The sequence below is a fragment of the Dipodomys spectabilis genome, unplaced genomic scaffold (assembly GCF_019054845.1).
Source record: "Dipodomys spectabilis isolate Male_0828 unplaced genomic scaffold, ASM1905484v1 ptg000002l, whole genome shotgun sequence".
In the NCBI taxonomy this organism is placed as follows: Eukaryota; Metazoa; Chordata; class Mammalia; order Rodentia; family Heteromyidae; genus Dipodomys; species Dipodomys spectabilis.
Genome location: NW_024870679.1, coordinates 49061984 through 49080580, shown reverse-complemented (window position 1 = coordinate 49080580; position 18597 = coordinate 49061984). Strand labels below are relative to the sequence as shown.

Genomic DNA, 18597 nt, shown 5'->3' with positions numbered 1-18597 from the left:
TAAATACCACATAAAGTTTGATTATGTTCCTCATTAACCTGTCTGACCTCAGTTTCCAATGAATTATAAATCTGCCCGAGAGCAACAAATCTAGTCTGATGATACTTGCTGGTATTTAGTCCTAATCATTCTTTGAAATTGCTAGAAGTAGTGATACACTTTCAACTGAAAATAAATGATTTAGATCTAAAGACAGAGAAGTGTAGGAGGGGAAAATGATGATAGGTGGTACAGGATAATGTTGCTTTTAGAACCAAAAGATCCTCAGAAAGAAATATGAACTAGAAATGGATGGAACTGAAATGAAAGGGATGTAGAAGAGAATAAGATTTTAAGTGTATCTTTTTATATACTTTTAGTAGTTTGTTTTATTGTTTTTATTGGTTGTAAGGCTTGAACCCAGGGCCTGGGCACTGTCCCTGAGCTGCTTCTGCTCAAGGTTAGTGCTCTACCACTTGAGCCACAGTGCCACTTCTCAGGTTTGAGTGATTAATTGGGACTTTGCTGCCTGGGGTTGGCTTCCAACTGTGATCCTAAGATCTCAGCCTCCTGAATAGCTAGGATTACAGGCATGAGCCACCAGCACCTAGCATCAAGTAGTTTTTGATTCTTTGCTTGTGGGACAAGGTCTTGCTGTGTTACCCAAGCTGGTCTTGAATTCATTATCTTCCTGCCTCAATCTCCTGAGAGGATCATGCATGCATTTGCCCCACCACCTCTTTTTTTTTTTTTGGCCAGTCCTGGGGCTTGAACTCAGGGACTGGGCACTGTTCTCATCGTCTTTTGCTCAAGTCTAACACTCTACTACTTGAGCCACAACGCTACTTCTGGCTTTTTGTGTTTATGTGGTATACTGAGGAATCAAACCCAGGGCTTCATGCATGCTAGACGAGTACTCTACCACGAAGGCACCTTCCCAGGCCACCCCATCACCTTTTAAATATTTTATGAATTACAAAAAATTAAAAGAGATGAGAAAAGGAACCCCTAAAAATGAAGGTTTTTTTTTAAACCTAACATCATACCAAATAAATAACAGGAAAAAAACCTTTGACCATGACACTCTGACTATTCGTGTGTATTCTAAGGTCAAAAAGAAGGGAAATTATGAAGCTTAATTATTTAGTAGATCTGTGTTTGGTAGTAGTACTTCACTAGAAGCCTTCTCTATCTCCAGTAGCTCCAAGAATAGGACAGAAGTTAAGATGTTGGGAGTAGTTCTGAAAATTTATGTGCCTGGATAGGGTAGAACAAATCAATACATAGGTTGATGGGTTGAGGTATTTGGGCAGGGGAAGGAAGCTATTAGGACAGTCACAGTGGGAGAAGGTTCAGATTGTAATTGATTGGATTGGCGGTACCACTTTAAATTCAAGTTAAAAAAATAAATGATTTTAAAATTTGGATTCTTATATCACAATTCCAGAGATTTTGAACTAGTTACTCAGAAAATAACTTAGGAATTTTCATTAAAATATATCACAAGTCTTTGAGAGGCTACTATTGGGATCAGTGTCAACCAACATGCCTTGATTATTTAACTAGAGCCATTTTTCTTAAGACTGACGGGGATCATTCTGACCTGTATACCCCTGACTTCCTGGGCTTATAGAAGATAGATACTATCTAAGTTGTAAAGTCTCAAGCAATTTTTTTGTGAGGAGTATATATGTCCAGGCTTTCCCATCTCTATGAGTGTTTTTATTTTCTAAATATGCTTTTTGTTTGTGTGAGTGCTGGTCTAGAGGCTATCACTCTACTACATGAGTCACAGTTCTACTTCCAGTTTTTTGGTAATTAATTGGAAATAAGGGTCTTAGACTCTCCTGTCCAGACTAGCTTTGAAACTTGATCTTTACATCTTAGCTTCCTGAATAGCTAGGATTACAGGTGTGAGCCCCTGGCACCTGGCTTAAATATCTTCTGACGATCGAATTGAACAGTAAGCAAGAGGGGTTCTTAGAAAAGAAGAAAGGGAGCATGAATTAGGAAGCTGTTATATTAGTTTTAATGAGATAGGTGCCTTGGGCTGAGGTAGTAACATAACACGAGATGGAGTGAAGTAGGTAGATATAAGGTAGAATTAACAAGACATCTCAGTTCTGGGCATTTACCCCAATGATCACAAACAAGGCCATACTAAAGCTATAACACAACTATGTTTATCTCAGCATTATTCACCATAGCTAAGATATGGAACCAGCCCAGATGCCCCTCAGTAGATGATGGATCAAGAAAATGTGGCATGCATATATATACATACATACATACATACATACAGTGGCATTCTGTAATTCCACCAGAATGACACCTACCCAATTGTTAGAAAATGGAACGACTTGGAAAAAGTCATGTAAGTGAAATAAGCCAGACCCAAAGAAATAGAGGTCCCATGGTTTCCTTTATTTGCAGTAATTAGTATATGTTTAGGATAATCTTATCAGATGAGCAGAAAAATTCAAAAGCTATCTATGTATTTGGATAGGTTCATTTTGCTTAGGATCATCTTATATGATCATAGATATGACCATATAAGATGATCCTAATCATTTTGCTTAGGATCATCTTATATGATCATAGATATGACCATATAAGATGATCCTAAGGAAAATGAACCCCAAAGTATGGACATAAGAGGCCTTCTTTGTTGTTGTTTTTGAAGTATTATGTGATTTTTTTTTGTTTCTTTTGTATGTTCTTCCTCCTATGTCACTGTATTTGATCTTGGTACCATGCATCTTGTATATACATATATCTAATTTGGGGAGAGGGAGGGGAATAACAAAATGCTGAAACAAGGACACAAGATGATACATTCCAACAATGCTACTCATAAGACATTATGTTGGGGGCTGAGAAGGTGGCTCAGTGGTAAAGCGCTTGCCTTGCATGCATGAGGCCCTGGGTTCGATTCCCCAGCACAACATAAGCAAAAAGAAAAAAGCCGGAAGTGGCGCTGTGGCTCAACTGGTAGAGCGCTAGCCTTGAGCTGAAGTGCTGAGGGACAGTGCCCAGGGTCAGAGTTCAGGCCCCATGACCGGAATTCCTCCCCCCCCCCCCCCCCCCCAAAAAAAAAAGAAGACATTATGTTGAAATGAACTTTACAACTTTGCGGGGGCGGGGGGGGGGAGTGGGAAGTGGGGAGGAAAGGGTTAGTAGGAGAATAACAAAGGAGCGGGGTACAATGCTCCATAAGAAATGTATTTACTACTTTACTGATGTAACTGTAACCTCTCGGTACAGCATCTTTACAAGAACGTAAAATTTAAAAAAAAACAAGACAATGATAGATTTGTTTTAGATGGTGAAGTAAGGATAAAGGTAAAGGTTTCTGATTGAAGCAGTTTAAAAAAATCATTTGATTAGTAAATGAATTAATTTGTAGTGGCATTGGAGTTTGAATTTGGCCTCTAGAATTACCCTACTTGTTTTAAATTTATTTTTCCAAATTGAGCCTTATACTTGGGTCCTGGGTTGGCCTCAGACTATGATCCTCCTACCTTTACCTTCCAAGTACCATAGGTATGTATGGCTTGCTTCTTGAAACAGGCTTGCTTCAAACCATGTTCTTGGCCTCAAATCACTAGTGTCCTATCTCTGCCTTCGGAGTAGTTAAAATTTTGTGAGCAACTGTTTCTGACCAATAAGGTCTTTAAACTGAGAAGGGAAAATCTCACAGGTTGGATATAAAGATTGAGTTTAGTTTCAGACATGTTGAATTTGAAGTGCTTCTGGAGATGTCCAACTGACAATTGAAATATATGTTAGTACCCAGAAGTAATGTCTGTATTGTATTTAAGTGTCATGAATGATCACTGAAGTCATGGCTATAAATGTGATCAACTAGGTAGCAGATACCGCAGCATATAGGGAAATGAAAAAAGGACACAGGGTTAGAAAGTTAAAAATTTACAACATTTAAGCTTTTTAGAGGAAGAAGGCCAAGTAGAGATTGGTTCTTTTAGATTTGGTTTCAGTATATTACTATTATATTTTATTCCACATTTATTTTAGTAGTATATGTCTTTTAAAATTATTTTTAGTGTTGGTCTTTTTTTTTTTAGGTATTGGGGTTTGAACTCTTTTTCACTTACTAGTCAGGTGTTCTATCACTTGAACCATGTCTTCAACCCTTGAATTATTTTTAGTGATTGCTGTAAGTTTCCTATATTTATCTATCACAGTATGTTTAGGCTGCTAAAGCTTTAAAAAAAAACAGACTTGGTAATGTATGACCAATAAACATTTGTTACATTTCTAGAATTTGGGAATTCCTAGATGACGTTATTGGCAGATATGGTATCTGGAAGCTGTTGTACTAGTCTTAGTGAAGGTTCATAGACGGCTGTCATCTTGGTATAATCTCACATGGTAGAAGGGGCAAGTGAGTGTTCCTAGAATTTCTTTTCTAAGTGTTAATAATCCTTTTCATTGGAATTAAGTTTCAACATAATTTTTATTTTATTTTATTTTTATTTTATTTTTTTTTGGGTCCAGTCGTGGGGCCTGAACTCTGGGCCTGGGCGCTGTCCCTCAGCTCTTCAGCTCAAGGCTAGCGTTCTACCACTTGAGCCACAGCGCCACTTCCGGCATTTTTCTCTTTGCTTATGTGGTGCTGAGGAATCGAACCCAGGGCCTCATGCATGCAAGGAAAGCGCTCTACCACTGAGCCACCTTCCCAGCCCCACAATTTTTATTTTTATTTTTTGGTTGATCTTGGGTCTTGAACTTAGTGCCTAGGCACTGTCCCTGACTTTTTCAGCACAAGGCTGCCACTTTGAGCTACAGCTCCACTCATGGACTTTCCTGCCCAGGCTGGCGTCAAACTGCTATCCTCAGATTTCAGCCTCTTGAATACTAGGATTACAGATGTGAGCAGTCAGTGCTTGGCTGTCAACACAAGAATTTTGAGGGGACACAAACATTCCATTCATTGCAACATCTTTAACTTACTACATTCTACTTTTATATAGTATTAAGCTATTTTATGGTTGTGTAAGACCTTTATAAATTATCCTTCCAATTCCTTTGCTCCATTCTTTGTGTTGTTGTCACATGTTTTACATATTTTATAAACCCTATAATAAATCATTGCATTTTCTTTAGTCTTTGAAGAATTTTACAAGTAAGAAAATAAATTTTAAATGCACCTTTATTTTTATCATTTCTGGTACTCTTCAGCCTGATGAACTTTCATGATAATGTTAGCTAGTTAGGACTAAAGAAAATAAATTCTTTGAGCTTTTATCTGGAAGTCTATCCCCTCCTCCCCCCGAGTATGGCCTCAGTGCTGGGATGTCAGCACTCCTGACTTTTTATCTTGCTTTGTGAGAGATATTTTCACTGCATTTATAGTTGACCTTCACCTCCTCTCCCACTTTGAGTATCTTGAAATATCACTCAGTTGTTTTCTGGCTTACATAATTTTGAAAACATCCACTGTAATTCTTTATTCTTCTGGCTTACATAATTTTGAAAACATCCACTATAATTCTTTATTCTTCTATACATAATCTTATAATCTTTGTTTCCTTTCTGGCTACTTTTAAGGTGTTGTTTATGCTTTTGTCATTTTAACTACAATGCATATAGGAATGCATATAGTTTTTTTTTTTGAAGGGATTTGCTGAGGAAGTAAAGCAAGTACTTATAACTTCCAGCCCTTGAGTGATAGATTTTTAATTTACTGTGCTTGGTATGTAGGGTGGTATCTTGTGTTATTTTTGGAAATTTTTTGACTGTTAATTTGTGAAGTTTTCCTTCTGCCTCATTTTCTTTCTAGGACTTGAACTATATGTGTGTTATATATAATTATGTATGTATCATATAATAACATTAATTATATATGTATTAAATAACACATATATTGTTTTTCAGTGATCTGTAATGTTTTGTTTTAAAGTCTGGTTGCACATCTGTGTACATTTTTTTATCTTAGTTTAGATTGAACCCAGGACCTCAAGAGCATATTAAGCAAGTACTTGCCCATTGAATTATACCTAACCCTTATCATTAAAAAAAAAAAAGACTAGGGGCTGGGAAGGTGGCTCAGTGGTAGAGTACTTGCCTTGCATGCCTGAGGCCCTGGGTTCGTTTCCTCAGCACCACATAAGCAAAAAGAAAAAAGCCAGAAGTGGAGCTATGGCTCAAGTGGTAGAGCGCTAGCCTGGAGCTGAAGAGCTGAGGGACAGTGCCCAAGCCCAGAGTTCAGGCCCCATGACCGGACCCTAAAAATTAAAAAAAAGATTAAAAAGTGGTTGAATACAATCTATAAGCTGTCTAGACCTTGCAGGAAAGCAAAAAAGAAAAAATAGGCAACTTTGGCGCTAGTGGCCCGACTGCTCAGGAAGTTGAGATCTGAGGATTGCAGTTTGAAGCCAACCCAGGCAGGAAAGTCTCTTATCTACAATTAATCAAAGAAAAAGCAGGTGGTAGTGCTGTGGCTCAAGTGGTAAATGCTAGCCTTGAACAAAAGATGCTCAGGGACAGTGCCCAGGGCCACAGTTCAAAAAAAAGAAAATAGTCATCACCTAAAATTTCACTTAAACTACTTACATTTTGTGTTTTGATTTGTTTCCAAGAATAAATTAAAGCCATAATCTGTGTACAGTTTTGTATTTGTCCTTTAATATTTAATGTTATTATCAGGCTTCTTCCTGCATCAATAAAGGGTCTTAAATACTTAAAATATGCTACATTATTGTGGAATTCACTAGAAATTGTCTTGTCTAATAACTTCCCTTTTCAGCATGCATAATTTTAAAATCAGGTTTAATTTGAAGATCATTCAAAATGTTTATTCCATTTGTTGTTATATTCTGATGCATAGAAATATTTAGGTTTCTGGTTCTGTTCTCAAAGTTTATTTTTTTTATTCCATTCATCCAATGAATTTTCTTCTTTAATTTCAGAATTCCATTCGACATAATCTGTCACTGAACAAATGTTTCCTTAAAGTGCCTCGATCCAAGGATGACCCTGGAAAGGTAGGATTATTTTGTTAAATGCATTTGGATTCTTCTGTTTGAATTATTAATCAGGAACCTTTGAGGTGTAGCAAGTACTCCTCTACCACATTTCACCCTGGCTTAGTTGGTATGTTTTAAGGACCAGCCAGTTAGTGAGAGCTTTTAAGCAAGAGAAAGCCAGCAAAAGTTAGTTTCAATTGTTTATTTTTCCTGTTTTAGTCTTTGGTTGTGTTCGTAAGTGTTGTGCATTGAATTTAATTTGATGTTGGAACTGCTTGTAAGGAACTATAATCTTTAAAACTACTATACATTGTAATAAGTAGCAAATGAAAAAATTCTGACTTTCAATGTTATTACTTTGTTTTGTTAGCTATTTTTTTTTCTTGACTATCCTTCTATCATTACATTTTTAAGTTTGTATCTACAGGGATATCTTTTTTTAACTCCCCCTACCCTTTTAGTAGCCATGTCAACTGTAGTGTGGCTTTAAGTTGGTATAGTTGGTTTTTTGGTACTCCTTATAGAACTCAGCCTTCTAGCAGGTAGGTATTCTATTACTTGAGCCATTCCTCTAGCAATTTGCTTGGTTTCAAAAGCTCAGACCATGTCTGTTTGGACCATACTTGGTTGTCTGCGTAAGTTATTAGATTAAGACTTTTAGATATTGTAGCTATTGGTAAGATATAAATTCTTGTTTGAATGGTTAGACTTCTTTAGGCTAATGTCTCTGGAAGTGTAAGTCTAATCATATAAACACCCTGCATAAAAATATTCCTCGATGTCTTGGGAGATATTTGTTTACTATGTTATAAAATATCCTTTATAATCATTTGCTTAATCTGTCATTTGAATTTAGATTCTTTTCATTCAAAATTTACTCTGTGAAGAACCTCTTGAAGTTTCCAAAACATGCCTTTCATATGGTCTTAAAGGCCTATTGCTTGTCTTTTAAGATTGATGGGTAACATTACCTCTCAGGAACTTTTGTTTCCCCATACTTCAGTTTGTTTTGCTTTCCTGTTATTTGTCATTGTCCTGTCTTATTTCTTTATCTTTGGGCTTGCTTTCTCTAATTTACAGTGACTATCACATAGTAGCCAGTGATCTTTCAAAGATGTTAATTGACCATATAGTTTTTGTTTGACTGTTTTTCAAACTCTTCATTAGTTACCTACTGCTCTTAGGTTAAAGATATTTTAGGCTGGGTACCAGTGTCTCATGCCTATATCTTAGCTATTTAAGAGGCTGAGATCCTAGGATCGCAGTTCAAAGCCAGCTTGGGCAGGAAAGTCCATGAGACTCTTATCCCCAATTAACCACTAGAAAACTGGAAGTGAAGCTGTGGTTCAAAGTGGTAGAGTGCTAGCTTTGAGTGTAAAAGCTCAGGGATAGCTCCCAGACCCAAAGTTCAAGTCCTACAACCTACTAAAAACCAGATCATGTATACTTAGCCCCTGATGCTTGCACAGTGGCTACTGGTACTGAGGAGGCCCTCTTGTTCAATGGTAAATCTGTATCTTCCACTAGACTTTTAGCTTCTTGAGGTTGCAATTTCTACCTTAAAGCAGACACCTCCTAAGTAAGCAATGTTTTATAGTGCTTTTTGGCATCTACTTTATCAAGTGGTTCTCCAAAAGATTGTTATATTACTATAATAGTCTTTCATTTTTATCCTTGTTCACACCTCTATAACTTTGTGATCAGTAATTGACAATAAAAATTTTCTTTCCTTTAAAGCAGACTTAGCTAAGCTAGAATTTGATATACAAGTTTCTTTGTAATTTTTTAAATAGGTAGTCTTATGAATCAGATTAAGAAGTACTTTGAAAAGACGAGAAATTTTATTTGAAATTTGTAAAGGCACTAATGAGATTTTATAAACATTTGATTCTGATTTAACTTTTTTTTTTTTTTTTTTTGGTGCTGGTCCTGGGGCTTGAACTCAGAGCTTAGGCATTGTCTGTGAGCTTTTTTTGCTCAAGGCTAATGCTTTACCACTTGAGCTATAGCTTCATTTTCAGCTTTTTTGGTGCTTAATTGGAGATAAGAGTTTATAGACTTTTCTGCCTAGACTGGCTTTGAACAGTGATCCTCAGAAGTTAGCCTTCTGAGTAGGAATATAGGCATGAGCCCCTGGTGCCCAGCTGATTTAACTTTTAATGAATTACAGATATTAAAATTCAAAGCACACAACAAGAATGCCTGACCATATTATGTACTATATTTTAACCAATTGGCGAGCAATTTAAAAACCTAGTGCAATGCCAGGTGCCGATGGCTCCTGCTACTCAGGATGCTGAGTAGCCCAGGCAAGAGAGTATGTGAGTAAGACTCTTATCTCCAGTTAACTACCAAAAAAGCCAGAAGTGGCTCAAGTGCTAGAGTACTAGCCTTGAGCACAAAAAGCTCATAGACAGTGTTCAGGCCCTGAGTGCAAGCCTCAGAACAAGCACAAAAAACAAACAATAACAACAACAAAAAACATTTTGTGCTATCAGTTTTTTTTTTTTTTTGCACAGAAGTTAATTTTTCTTCTATATTAAGTAATCTCACAGGTTAAGGAGATGTGAAAAACATTTACTCTTTTACATTTTACTCTATTCTTTTGTTTTCAGAATTACATGGAAATGAATTGAGTTCAATAAATTGAAGCCTAAGAGCTTTCAGCTTTTTCTGTTAGTCTCAAATTTATCAAAATGCATCATTATTCTAGTCTCAAATTTATCAAAACACATCATTGTTCTCATTAAATCATAATAAGTAAATACCTTATATTTGATCTTACAAAGTACATTTTTAGTAATATAGTAGCATTCAGTTCTGATCGTAAAGTGAGGTTTAAATAACTGTTGTTCCTTTTGATTATGGATATAAATTAGTATTGTGTATTTGATCTTAATACATTCAAATGATTAAAGTCATTTTTATTTTTTTATATCAAATAGATTTTGTTTAAAGAGGAAACAAAATACGATTGTTTTAAGATGTTTTGAAAACCTCAGTAGCACCTAGCACATTTTAAGAAGTACTGAAGAGTGACTTACTTGTTCAGGTTCATTGTAGAATAAGAACACTGTTATATTGGCTAGACTTACAACCCAACATATAACTAACTTAAGAGTGGGTAGAGGGATGATACTTCTGCAAGAACTGTAACTGGATTCTTAAGTTATTATCAATTAGGATATCTCTTTCCATTTGTTAGTTTGGCTATTTTCTCTGATGGTTTCATTTTTGTCCCAGGTGGCTACCAACAGTTTGTCGTTTCCATTCTGCCAGCTTAGTGAAAGCAGTAGTGCCTTCTGTGTTCTTCCACCTGCCTTCCAGGTGGAAATCTAACAGGTGTCCTAAAATGAATGCTGACTAGTGATTTTTTCCATTATGCCAATCTTCCTCAAAAGGAAGGCCAAAATGTTAGTTAAGTTTTGGTACTTATGATTTGTTTTTTCTTTTTGTATTACAGTGTTTCCTGGCAATTTGAGGAGCTTTTCCAAAACCACCCTCACCACAGTGGGAGAAAACCATTGAGCCAAGGTGGGGTGGGAGTAGATTTTGAATTTGGGTGTGGGGTGGACTTTAACCCATTAGGGTTTGCTAGCCGTGTCCTTTGCGCAACAAGTTCAGGAGATAGAATTAACTCAATATAGCATCTTCTTCATGGCAGAGATTCCTGCTGATGTGTTATCCAAGAGGTGTAAAGATCAATCTGAAGTTGAACTGTGTTCTAGAATTACAGTTGTTTTTATATGGCTATTTTTTTCCATACTTGATTCTTTATGTAAGAAAACTTTGCCATAAAAGCCCTTCATATTTGAGATGTTGCTTCATATCTTGATGGCCTAGAATCCACTTTCCTCTGTTCTTGAAACTCATTTTCTGCAGCTAAATTGCTGTTTGACTTCCAAAAGAAACACAAGTAAATCACATATTTTTGTCATCTGCAAGATCTCTTATATTTTCATTGATTAAAAACTCCCTTCTTCCTTCTGTAGTTCTGAAGTCTTTGTGTTTTCTTTTTCTTTTTTCAGCCATACTGAGGATTGAATCTAGGGTTTTATGCATCCTGTAATGCACAGAACAACATTATGTATTTGAGCTACATTCCAGCTATCTCTACTTTTTAGTTCTGTCTTTTAGCTTTCACAAGTTATTTTCTGTATTTTTGTGTGGCTTTTTGATATAATACACAATACACAAACTATATAGTTTTATACATTTATAATTACATATATGTATAGTATAATACACACACATGTATATATATACAGAAAGAGAGAGAGAGAGAGAGAGTTGGCACTGAGATTTGGACTCAGGGCCTTTGATTTGCTAGGCAGTGTTCTAACACTCAGCCACACTCCTTAGCCCTTTTGGCTTTAGGGTTTTTTCGTTTTGTGCTGGCACTGGTGCTTAAATTCAGGGCCTGGGTACTGTCCCTGAGCTTCTTGTTTTAGGCTAGCAGTTTATCATTTGAGCCACAGCTCCATTTCTAGCTTTTTGGTGTTTAATTATAGATAAGAATTTTATGGACTTTTCTGATGGGCTGGCTTCAAACCATGATCCTCAGATCTCAGCCTTCTGAGTAGCTAGGATTATAGACATGAGCTATCTGTGCCCAACTTTTAGTTATTTTTTTGAATAAGGTATTGAATTTTTGTCTAGTCTGGCCTGGTTGGAAACTCTCCTGTGTATTCAGATTTGAAAGACTGAGTTAGAGATCAGGATAGATTTCAGAGAGAAAAAGAAGTGCCAGCCAGGCTTCTGATACACCAGTGGTCAGAACAGTTTAATTTCAGTTGCCTTTTATTTATACATGCAGTGTAAGTAAGAGAACATTTTATTGATCTTTTTCTTTTCCAAGTTGAAATCTCAGTTTTAATATAATATTTAACCCTAAAATTAACATAAAAATTATAAGGTAAAATTCACAGAATGTAAGCACCACTATAATCAAGATATACATGTATATTCTATAATATCCTCTGTAGTCAGCTCCCTCCCTTTCCTCAAACTTTGGAAAGTACTCATCTGTTTTCTGTTCGAATTTTGTCTTACATGCACACATACACACACACACCCCAAAACCATACAGGTGCCCTAGTGCTGAGCCACACTTCCAGCCCTTTTTTTTTTTTCCAGGGCTGAGGACCAAACCCAGGGCTTGCGCGGGCTGGGTGGGCGCCCTTCCGCTGGGCTAAACCCCCAGCCCCCCAGCCCCTTTTTTTTGATGGTCATTATTGAGATAGTCTTGCTTTCTATCTAGGCATGCACCTGGACCACAATCTGATTATTTTAGGCTTCTTGTTATAGTTGGGATAACAGGCATACCACCACCAAGCCCAGCTTCTAGCTTGTTTCTGTTGGAGTAGTGTCTTGTAGACTATTCTGCTTGGGCTGGCCTAGAATCATATTCTTCTAATGTCAGCCTCTCTCATAGAATGACAAGTGAATGCTACCATATCTGGCTGAGGGTTGAGAAGGCATGTGGTGAACTTTTCTGTCCCCTGGCTAGCCTGCATCCTCGTTTTTCCCAGTCTCAGCCACCCAAGTAGCTAGTATTACCGGTGTGAGCCTTTAGCACCTGGTATAAGTGTTCTTTTTGGAGTGCCTTTTTTAGTGTCATGCATTTGAGACTCATCTGTGTTATGAGTATTTGCAACTTGTTTTATTTTACTGCATGATCCTATCATCTGGCTTTATTCAACTTGTTGAATAGCCATTTGAAGATAGGTGGGTAATTGTTAGTCATAAGTTCATTTTACATCAAGTTCTTTAAGCTTATAGCATATAATTGACAAACATTGAGATATAACACTAAAATAGTCATTGTAAGCTAATTTTTTTGTTATAGACTCTATATTAAACATGATACCTGTGTGCCTTGGCAATTCATTGTGATACGGTAAAATCTCTACAAGTTCAAAACAGTTTTTAAAAGGATTAAACATTGATGACTTAAAATTAAGAAATAACTAATAATGTAGGGGATAGCCTTAACATTTAGAGAAATCACTTATTATAATCAATGTTTTGTATATTTTAAACTCTCTGATGAGGAATAAATTCTTTAGCTTTCTCTAGTAATAGTTAGTTAAACCAACTGTCAGTGATTTAAAAAGTGACAGAAAAAAAAAACAAAACAAAACCAACCACATATAACCACATTTGCCCAAAAAGGTTGTTTCAGGGATGTTGAGCTGGCATTGGAATTGTATGTTGAGTCAATTTGCCAGCCAGTCTGCCTTTGAGTACCTACTGTGTTTGATCATTAGTAGTTTATTTTAGTAGTCTTAGTAGAATGGCTGTTTAACTTGCTGGTCTAAGTAGAAACTTCTGAGAATGAAAGATGATCTTTTTTTTCCCACTGAAAATTCCTTTTATCATTTATCAATCAAAAATAACAGCATAGATTCTAAAGCATAATCTAAAAAGACAATTACCTCATTCAAGGAAGCTATAGCTTTCAAGGTTCAATAGTATGAAGACAGAATTGTAAAAAATTGGCACCAGAATCTGACTTTTAATATCTGCTTGCTGGCTTGAACTCTGTACCCAGTATTCCAGAAGGCAATTTCTTCCCATTCCTCTAGGTAACTTTTGCAAACATTTTAATATTTACTATTATGTTTATTGTAGCATCAGTTGCCTATGTTTATTGCCTATAGTTTAAAAGATTTAACATTCCTCTATTGTGCTACTTAGTTTTCTTCAAACAATACTTGTATAAAATTATACAATCTAATTATATATGAAGTTGAATTTCTTGGCTCTCAAGAATTTATTGTTTCTGACCATGTCTTTATTACCCATGAATTCTCAAAATATAAGACCAGGAGCTAGGCAGTGGTGGCTTATGCCTATAATCCTAGCTACTCAGGAGGGTGAGATATGAGGATCACACTTCAAAGCCAGTCCAGGCAGGAAAATCTGTGAGACTAAAAAGATTGAATATTTTATTAGATTCAATGAACAATATGCCACATTTGTCACTTGAAAAATTCACAAGTGAAAAATTGAAATGCTGGATATTCTCACTATAGATGTTGTATAATTGTCTATTATCCTGAATTACATTTCTGTGCTGCTTTAGTGAATATTTTTCCACTACACAACACCTCCATTTGTTCTATCAGTATTATTTCTTCTTTCCAAGCTGTTAGGTTCAATAACCTTTTCTTGTTTTTCACAGTTTGTACTGTTTTCACTTCAGTGCACTACTATTGTAGTTTATTAAAATACAAATGAGAAAATTCAGAGTTGCTGTTACAGTGTGCGATTTAAAAAAAAAAATCATTGAATGCACCAACATAATGTTAATAAGTCATTTGAGGAAATAATATATATTTTTTCTTTAAAAACTCAATAAAGATTATGAAAACTACTCCATAACTAAGCATGAAATTATATCAGAAAATAATATAATGAGTTTGCTAACATGGAAGTAACAAAATAACATCACTAGTACAAATGCCATCACTCCCCATCTTCCTTTGTAAAGAATTTATTTTTTGAAATAATCATCATGTGGACCCCTTCCCTGGCAACCACCTATCAGCGGCCCCTGTCCTGTCTGGCCTACAGTTGCCTTTTCCCATCACCCATTATAACAAGACCTGAAAGAATGCCACCCCAACTGCCATGTACATGCAAAAGGTCAGGAGCCCGCTTCACTAGGCAGTAGGCGCCATGTCTTTAGATAGCTATTATCTCAAACTCATCATATGCATCAGTCTGTAGAAGAAAGGGAAGGAGGGCTCACTGCCAAAGCCTGCAATCTCTTGATGTTACTGGATCCCTGACAGCAGCAGCATGATCTGCTCTATGACAAGGTTCTTCAGGGGGCAAGGCACGCCAGCCTTTCCTTGGGCAGGTTTCACATTGTCTTCAAGTTGTACCTTTTCAAAACCTTGCTGCTTCTCAACTTCCGTCTTTGTGGGGCTTGACAGCTCTGAGGGAGCCTCAGCAGCAGGGGTCTGGGTGGTTGTCCAGGCACTGCCTTCAACCTGCAAGGTGCAATAGCAGCTACTTCAGGTCTTTCTTCTTATTCCTCTTCTCCTGAGACAGCCAATTAACACACTTATCTTTCTGATACAGCTCAGCCAGCACTTCCATCTGTTCTTTATAGAAAACTGTGGACTCTTCAATGGCAGAGATGTGTTTTGGCAGCTTCATCGATGTTGGAGTTCATCAACTTGATTATGGTAGTCCACCTTGTAGGGCAAGTTGAGAATGAAACAGGTTTTCAGCTTCTTGGGCACATGTATATTCCTGCTTCCTGTTCCCAGCTGTGCCATTGTTGTAGTTGTTGGGGAAGAAGGCCTAGTGCTCTAGCTTTATATGTTATTGGGCTTCCAGGTTGGCCAGGTACTGGTAGTGGGCCTTGTAGTGCTGGTAGTACTCCTGCAGCTGCCAGCTGTTTCACCTTTTTTTTTTTTTGCATCAGTCATGGGGCTTGAATTCTGTCGCTGGGTGCTATCCTCAGCTCTTCAGCTCCAGCCTAGCGCTCTACCACTTGAGCCCCAGCGCCACTTCCGGTTTTTTGGTGGTTAACGAGATAAGAGTCTAACAGACTTTCCTGCCCGGGCTGGCTTTGAACGGTGATCCTCAGATCTCAGCCCCCTGAATAGCTAGGATTATAGGTAGGAGCCACTGGTGTCTGGCAGAGTTTCACCTTTGTTTCAGCAACTGATCACGCTTCAAGGTAAAAATCCCACATGGTTTGTGGGTTGTCTACATCCTTTAGGATAGTCATATCAAGTGGTGTTGCCTCCTCATCCTTTTCTTCTTTGCTCACTACTTCATCTTCCCTAGGAAAAGCCAGGAAACTGAGCAGCTTGTTCTGATATCTTACTTGCTTCTAGGCACTTAATTGTGTCTGGTGTAGTGCCCCAACTTGCTCTGCACCTGCTCCTGCTTCAGTTGTTCCAACAGCTGGGTCTGCCTCAGCAAGTGCTGCTGTAGGCCTCCTTCTCTGAGAGCTGCTGATTGGAGGCCCTGTGCTGTTCGCAGTGGCTCTAAGCTTCTGCAGATCCTGAGCCACTTGGCTCCTTAACTCAGCCATCTCTTTCCATTCTTCTGACTTCTCTAGGTGGTCCAGCTTCTCCTGCAGGTATTTCTTCACCTCCTGCTCTGAGTGCAGGATGCTATCAAGCGTTTCCTTCCCACTGTTTAGCCTGTGAAAGCATCCTGCAGCTGGGCCATCTGATCTTTCAGCCCTTGGTTGTGCATGAGTGTGTATCTCATGGTCTCAACGTTTCCTCTCCATTGTCTCAAGGAGCTTGTGTTGTTTCTCAGCATACTGATCCTGTTCCTCAGACTTCTCCAGTACCCACAGATGCTCCTACTGCTCCAGGTTCTGGAGATTAAGGCTCTGGTTTTCCTGCTTCTGGATGTGAAGTTGTTCCTCCAGGTTTTTTAGCTCATCTGGTGGGCCTGGACCTGCACCTGCTGCTCAGCCTGAGATGGAAGGCTGTAGGGGCAGCAGCTCTGCCAGCTTGTTTTCTTAGTTCCACCAGGGTTGGTCTCTAGATCCAACACCTGTCTCACCCCTTGCACTTTCCCCTCTCTCAATTGGCTTATCTGCTATAAGAGCTGCTGGACCTTCTTCCACATGGAACTCTTCCCCCTTGGTCCTCCGCAAAGTTGTCTCCCTCCAACTTTCATGTCACCAACTCTTTCATATTGTCTATTTGTTTTTCCAACTCTGCCCACTCCTCTAGTGCTTGTTGTAACTGGTGAAGTTTGATTTCTGTGTCAGGAGCACTCCAGCCTCTCCTGTAGCTTGGTGTTCTCTTCCTCCTAGTCATTATAGCTTCTGGTCTTTTTTGTGGAGCTGCCACTTCACATTATTCAGGTCTTTAATGAGCTCTAGATTATTCTTGATTTCATTCTGTGGTGGAGACTGCTGACAGTGTCATCTCCAACTCTGTGACATGGTGCTGTGAAGCCTGCAGGCAGTTCTCTTTCTTTGGCCACCTGCTGCATGTGGGCCAGGGCAGATGCTAAATTGAATTTTTCTGAAACCAACACTGTATTGAGAGTTTATGGAGCTCCAGCTCTTTTTTTCAGTGCTTCCTGCACACAGGCTATCTTCTCATTTTCTTTGCCCCGTTGGTCCTTTAGGTCTGTCTTTTCCTGCTTCAGTTGTTCTGTCTCATTGCAGAGCAGGTTTCATATTCTGCTGGAGTCCAGGGCAAGCACCAGGTGTTAGTAGGACCTTTCCAGATCTTCAGTGTTACTGGGACATGCGCCACTCTTGACCTTGGCAGCTCTGACTGAGGCCAAAGATGGGAGAGGCTGAGGGTCAGTGTGATCTTTGGCTACACCCTCAGTTGAATTATAGTCCTTAGTAGTATTTGTCTTAGGGTTACCTCCCTTTTTAGTTTTCTTCTTTTTCTTGGATTCTGCAGGTCTATTAGGACAATTTCTCTGCTGATATTCTTGTAGTAGTTTCTTTCCTGAAGCTAATTTTTTTTTTCATCTTGTTTGCTCAGACATCTCAGCACTGGGACAGGTAAAGTAGGCTGCCAGGGGTTGCACATTCCCAGCTTCTCCGAATCTCACAATCACCCCAACTATATCTACTTTCTGCTGTATCTACAAAATCACCTCGATTCTTTCACTCACCATTTAGCACCTATACCTCCCTCAACTGCTGGTAGTGAAGTAAGCCAACAGAGGGAATACAACAAGTGCTACTTGGTGGCATTGAATGTGGGCATGGCCTCAATTCTTATATCCCATTGGTCAAGGAAACATGAAAAATAGGGGCCAGAATCTTGTGATTGAGGTAGAATGCAGGAGAGCTACTCCTGCAGCCCCAGCCCTGTACAACCCTGTCTAGTTTGGTTGGGGGAAGAGTGAGATCTCCTCTTGCTGGATGGATTCAGTTTTACAGGTCACCTTCCATCACACAACTGAGGTTACCAGAGTTTCCACTAGGCTTCCAACTGCACCTTCAGGAGTGGCACCAAGAAACCATAGCTATCTGCCCATATCCAGTGTCTTTGGATCTTCACTCCATGCAGAAATTTAGCTCTTTTGTTCTGAACATATTTGCTGACATTTGTATTGTGATTAGGGATCCATTGAGATTCATAATGGCCTTGAGATATATATATATATCCTTTTCTTCCAGTTGCTCTGGGACTGGAGGATTCAGGAACATTATAGGTCCAGGGCTCCTCTCTATGAGTATTGGCCAAGTTGCACACCTAGACCATGCATAGCGCAGCACATGTTCCACACATTTTGGCTAGTAATCTCAGAAGGTTCAGAAACACAATCATGAAAAGAATGGAAATATCAGAGAAACCTATGTCGCTGCTGTCCAGGTGTATATGGAATCCACACCGGCATAAAAAGAATGATAACTGGCAGAAGGCTGAAAACAAATCTGTTAGAGGAGCAGTCAACTAATCAGCCACATCCAAATGATGTCTAATGTGTCCAGAATCCAGGTTCAGGGGCAACCCTCTACCACTCCAGAGCCTTTGAACATGTATTTTAGTACTGAGATGATTGGCTGAAGTGATTGATGAGTTCATTTTATGTGGCTAGCTTTTCCTTCCAATGAAAAATTTCTGGTTGTAGTGGTACACATCTGCAATCCTCTCTGCTCAAGTCACTTCTT

At 38.4% G+C, this 18597-nt stretch overlaps 1 protein-coding gene across 2 annotated transcripts in view; it reads left to right on the top strand.

The window, feature by feature from the left end:
• Window positions 1–18597, top strand: part of Foxj3 (forkhead box J3) — a 94076-nt gene that overhangs the window by 31897 nt on the left and 43582 nt on the right. For both annotated transcript variants that reach the window (XM_042677053.1, XM_042677044.1), the window contains exon 4: window positions 6912–6986. In XM_042677053.1, coding sequence (XP_042532987.1) covers window positions 6912–6986 — 75 coding nt within the window. The remainder of the gene's footprint in view (window positions 1–6911; window positions 6987–18597) is intronic.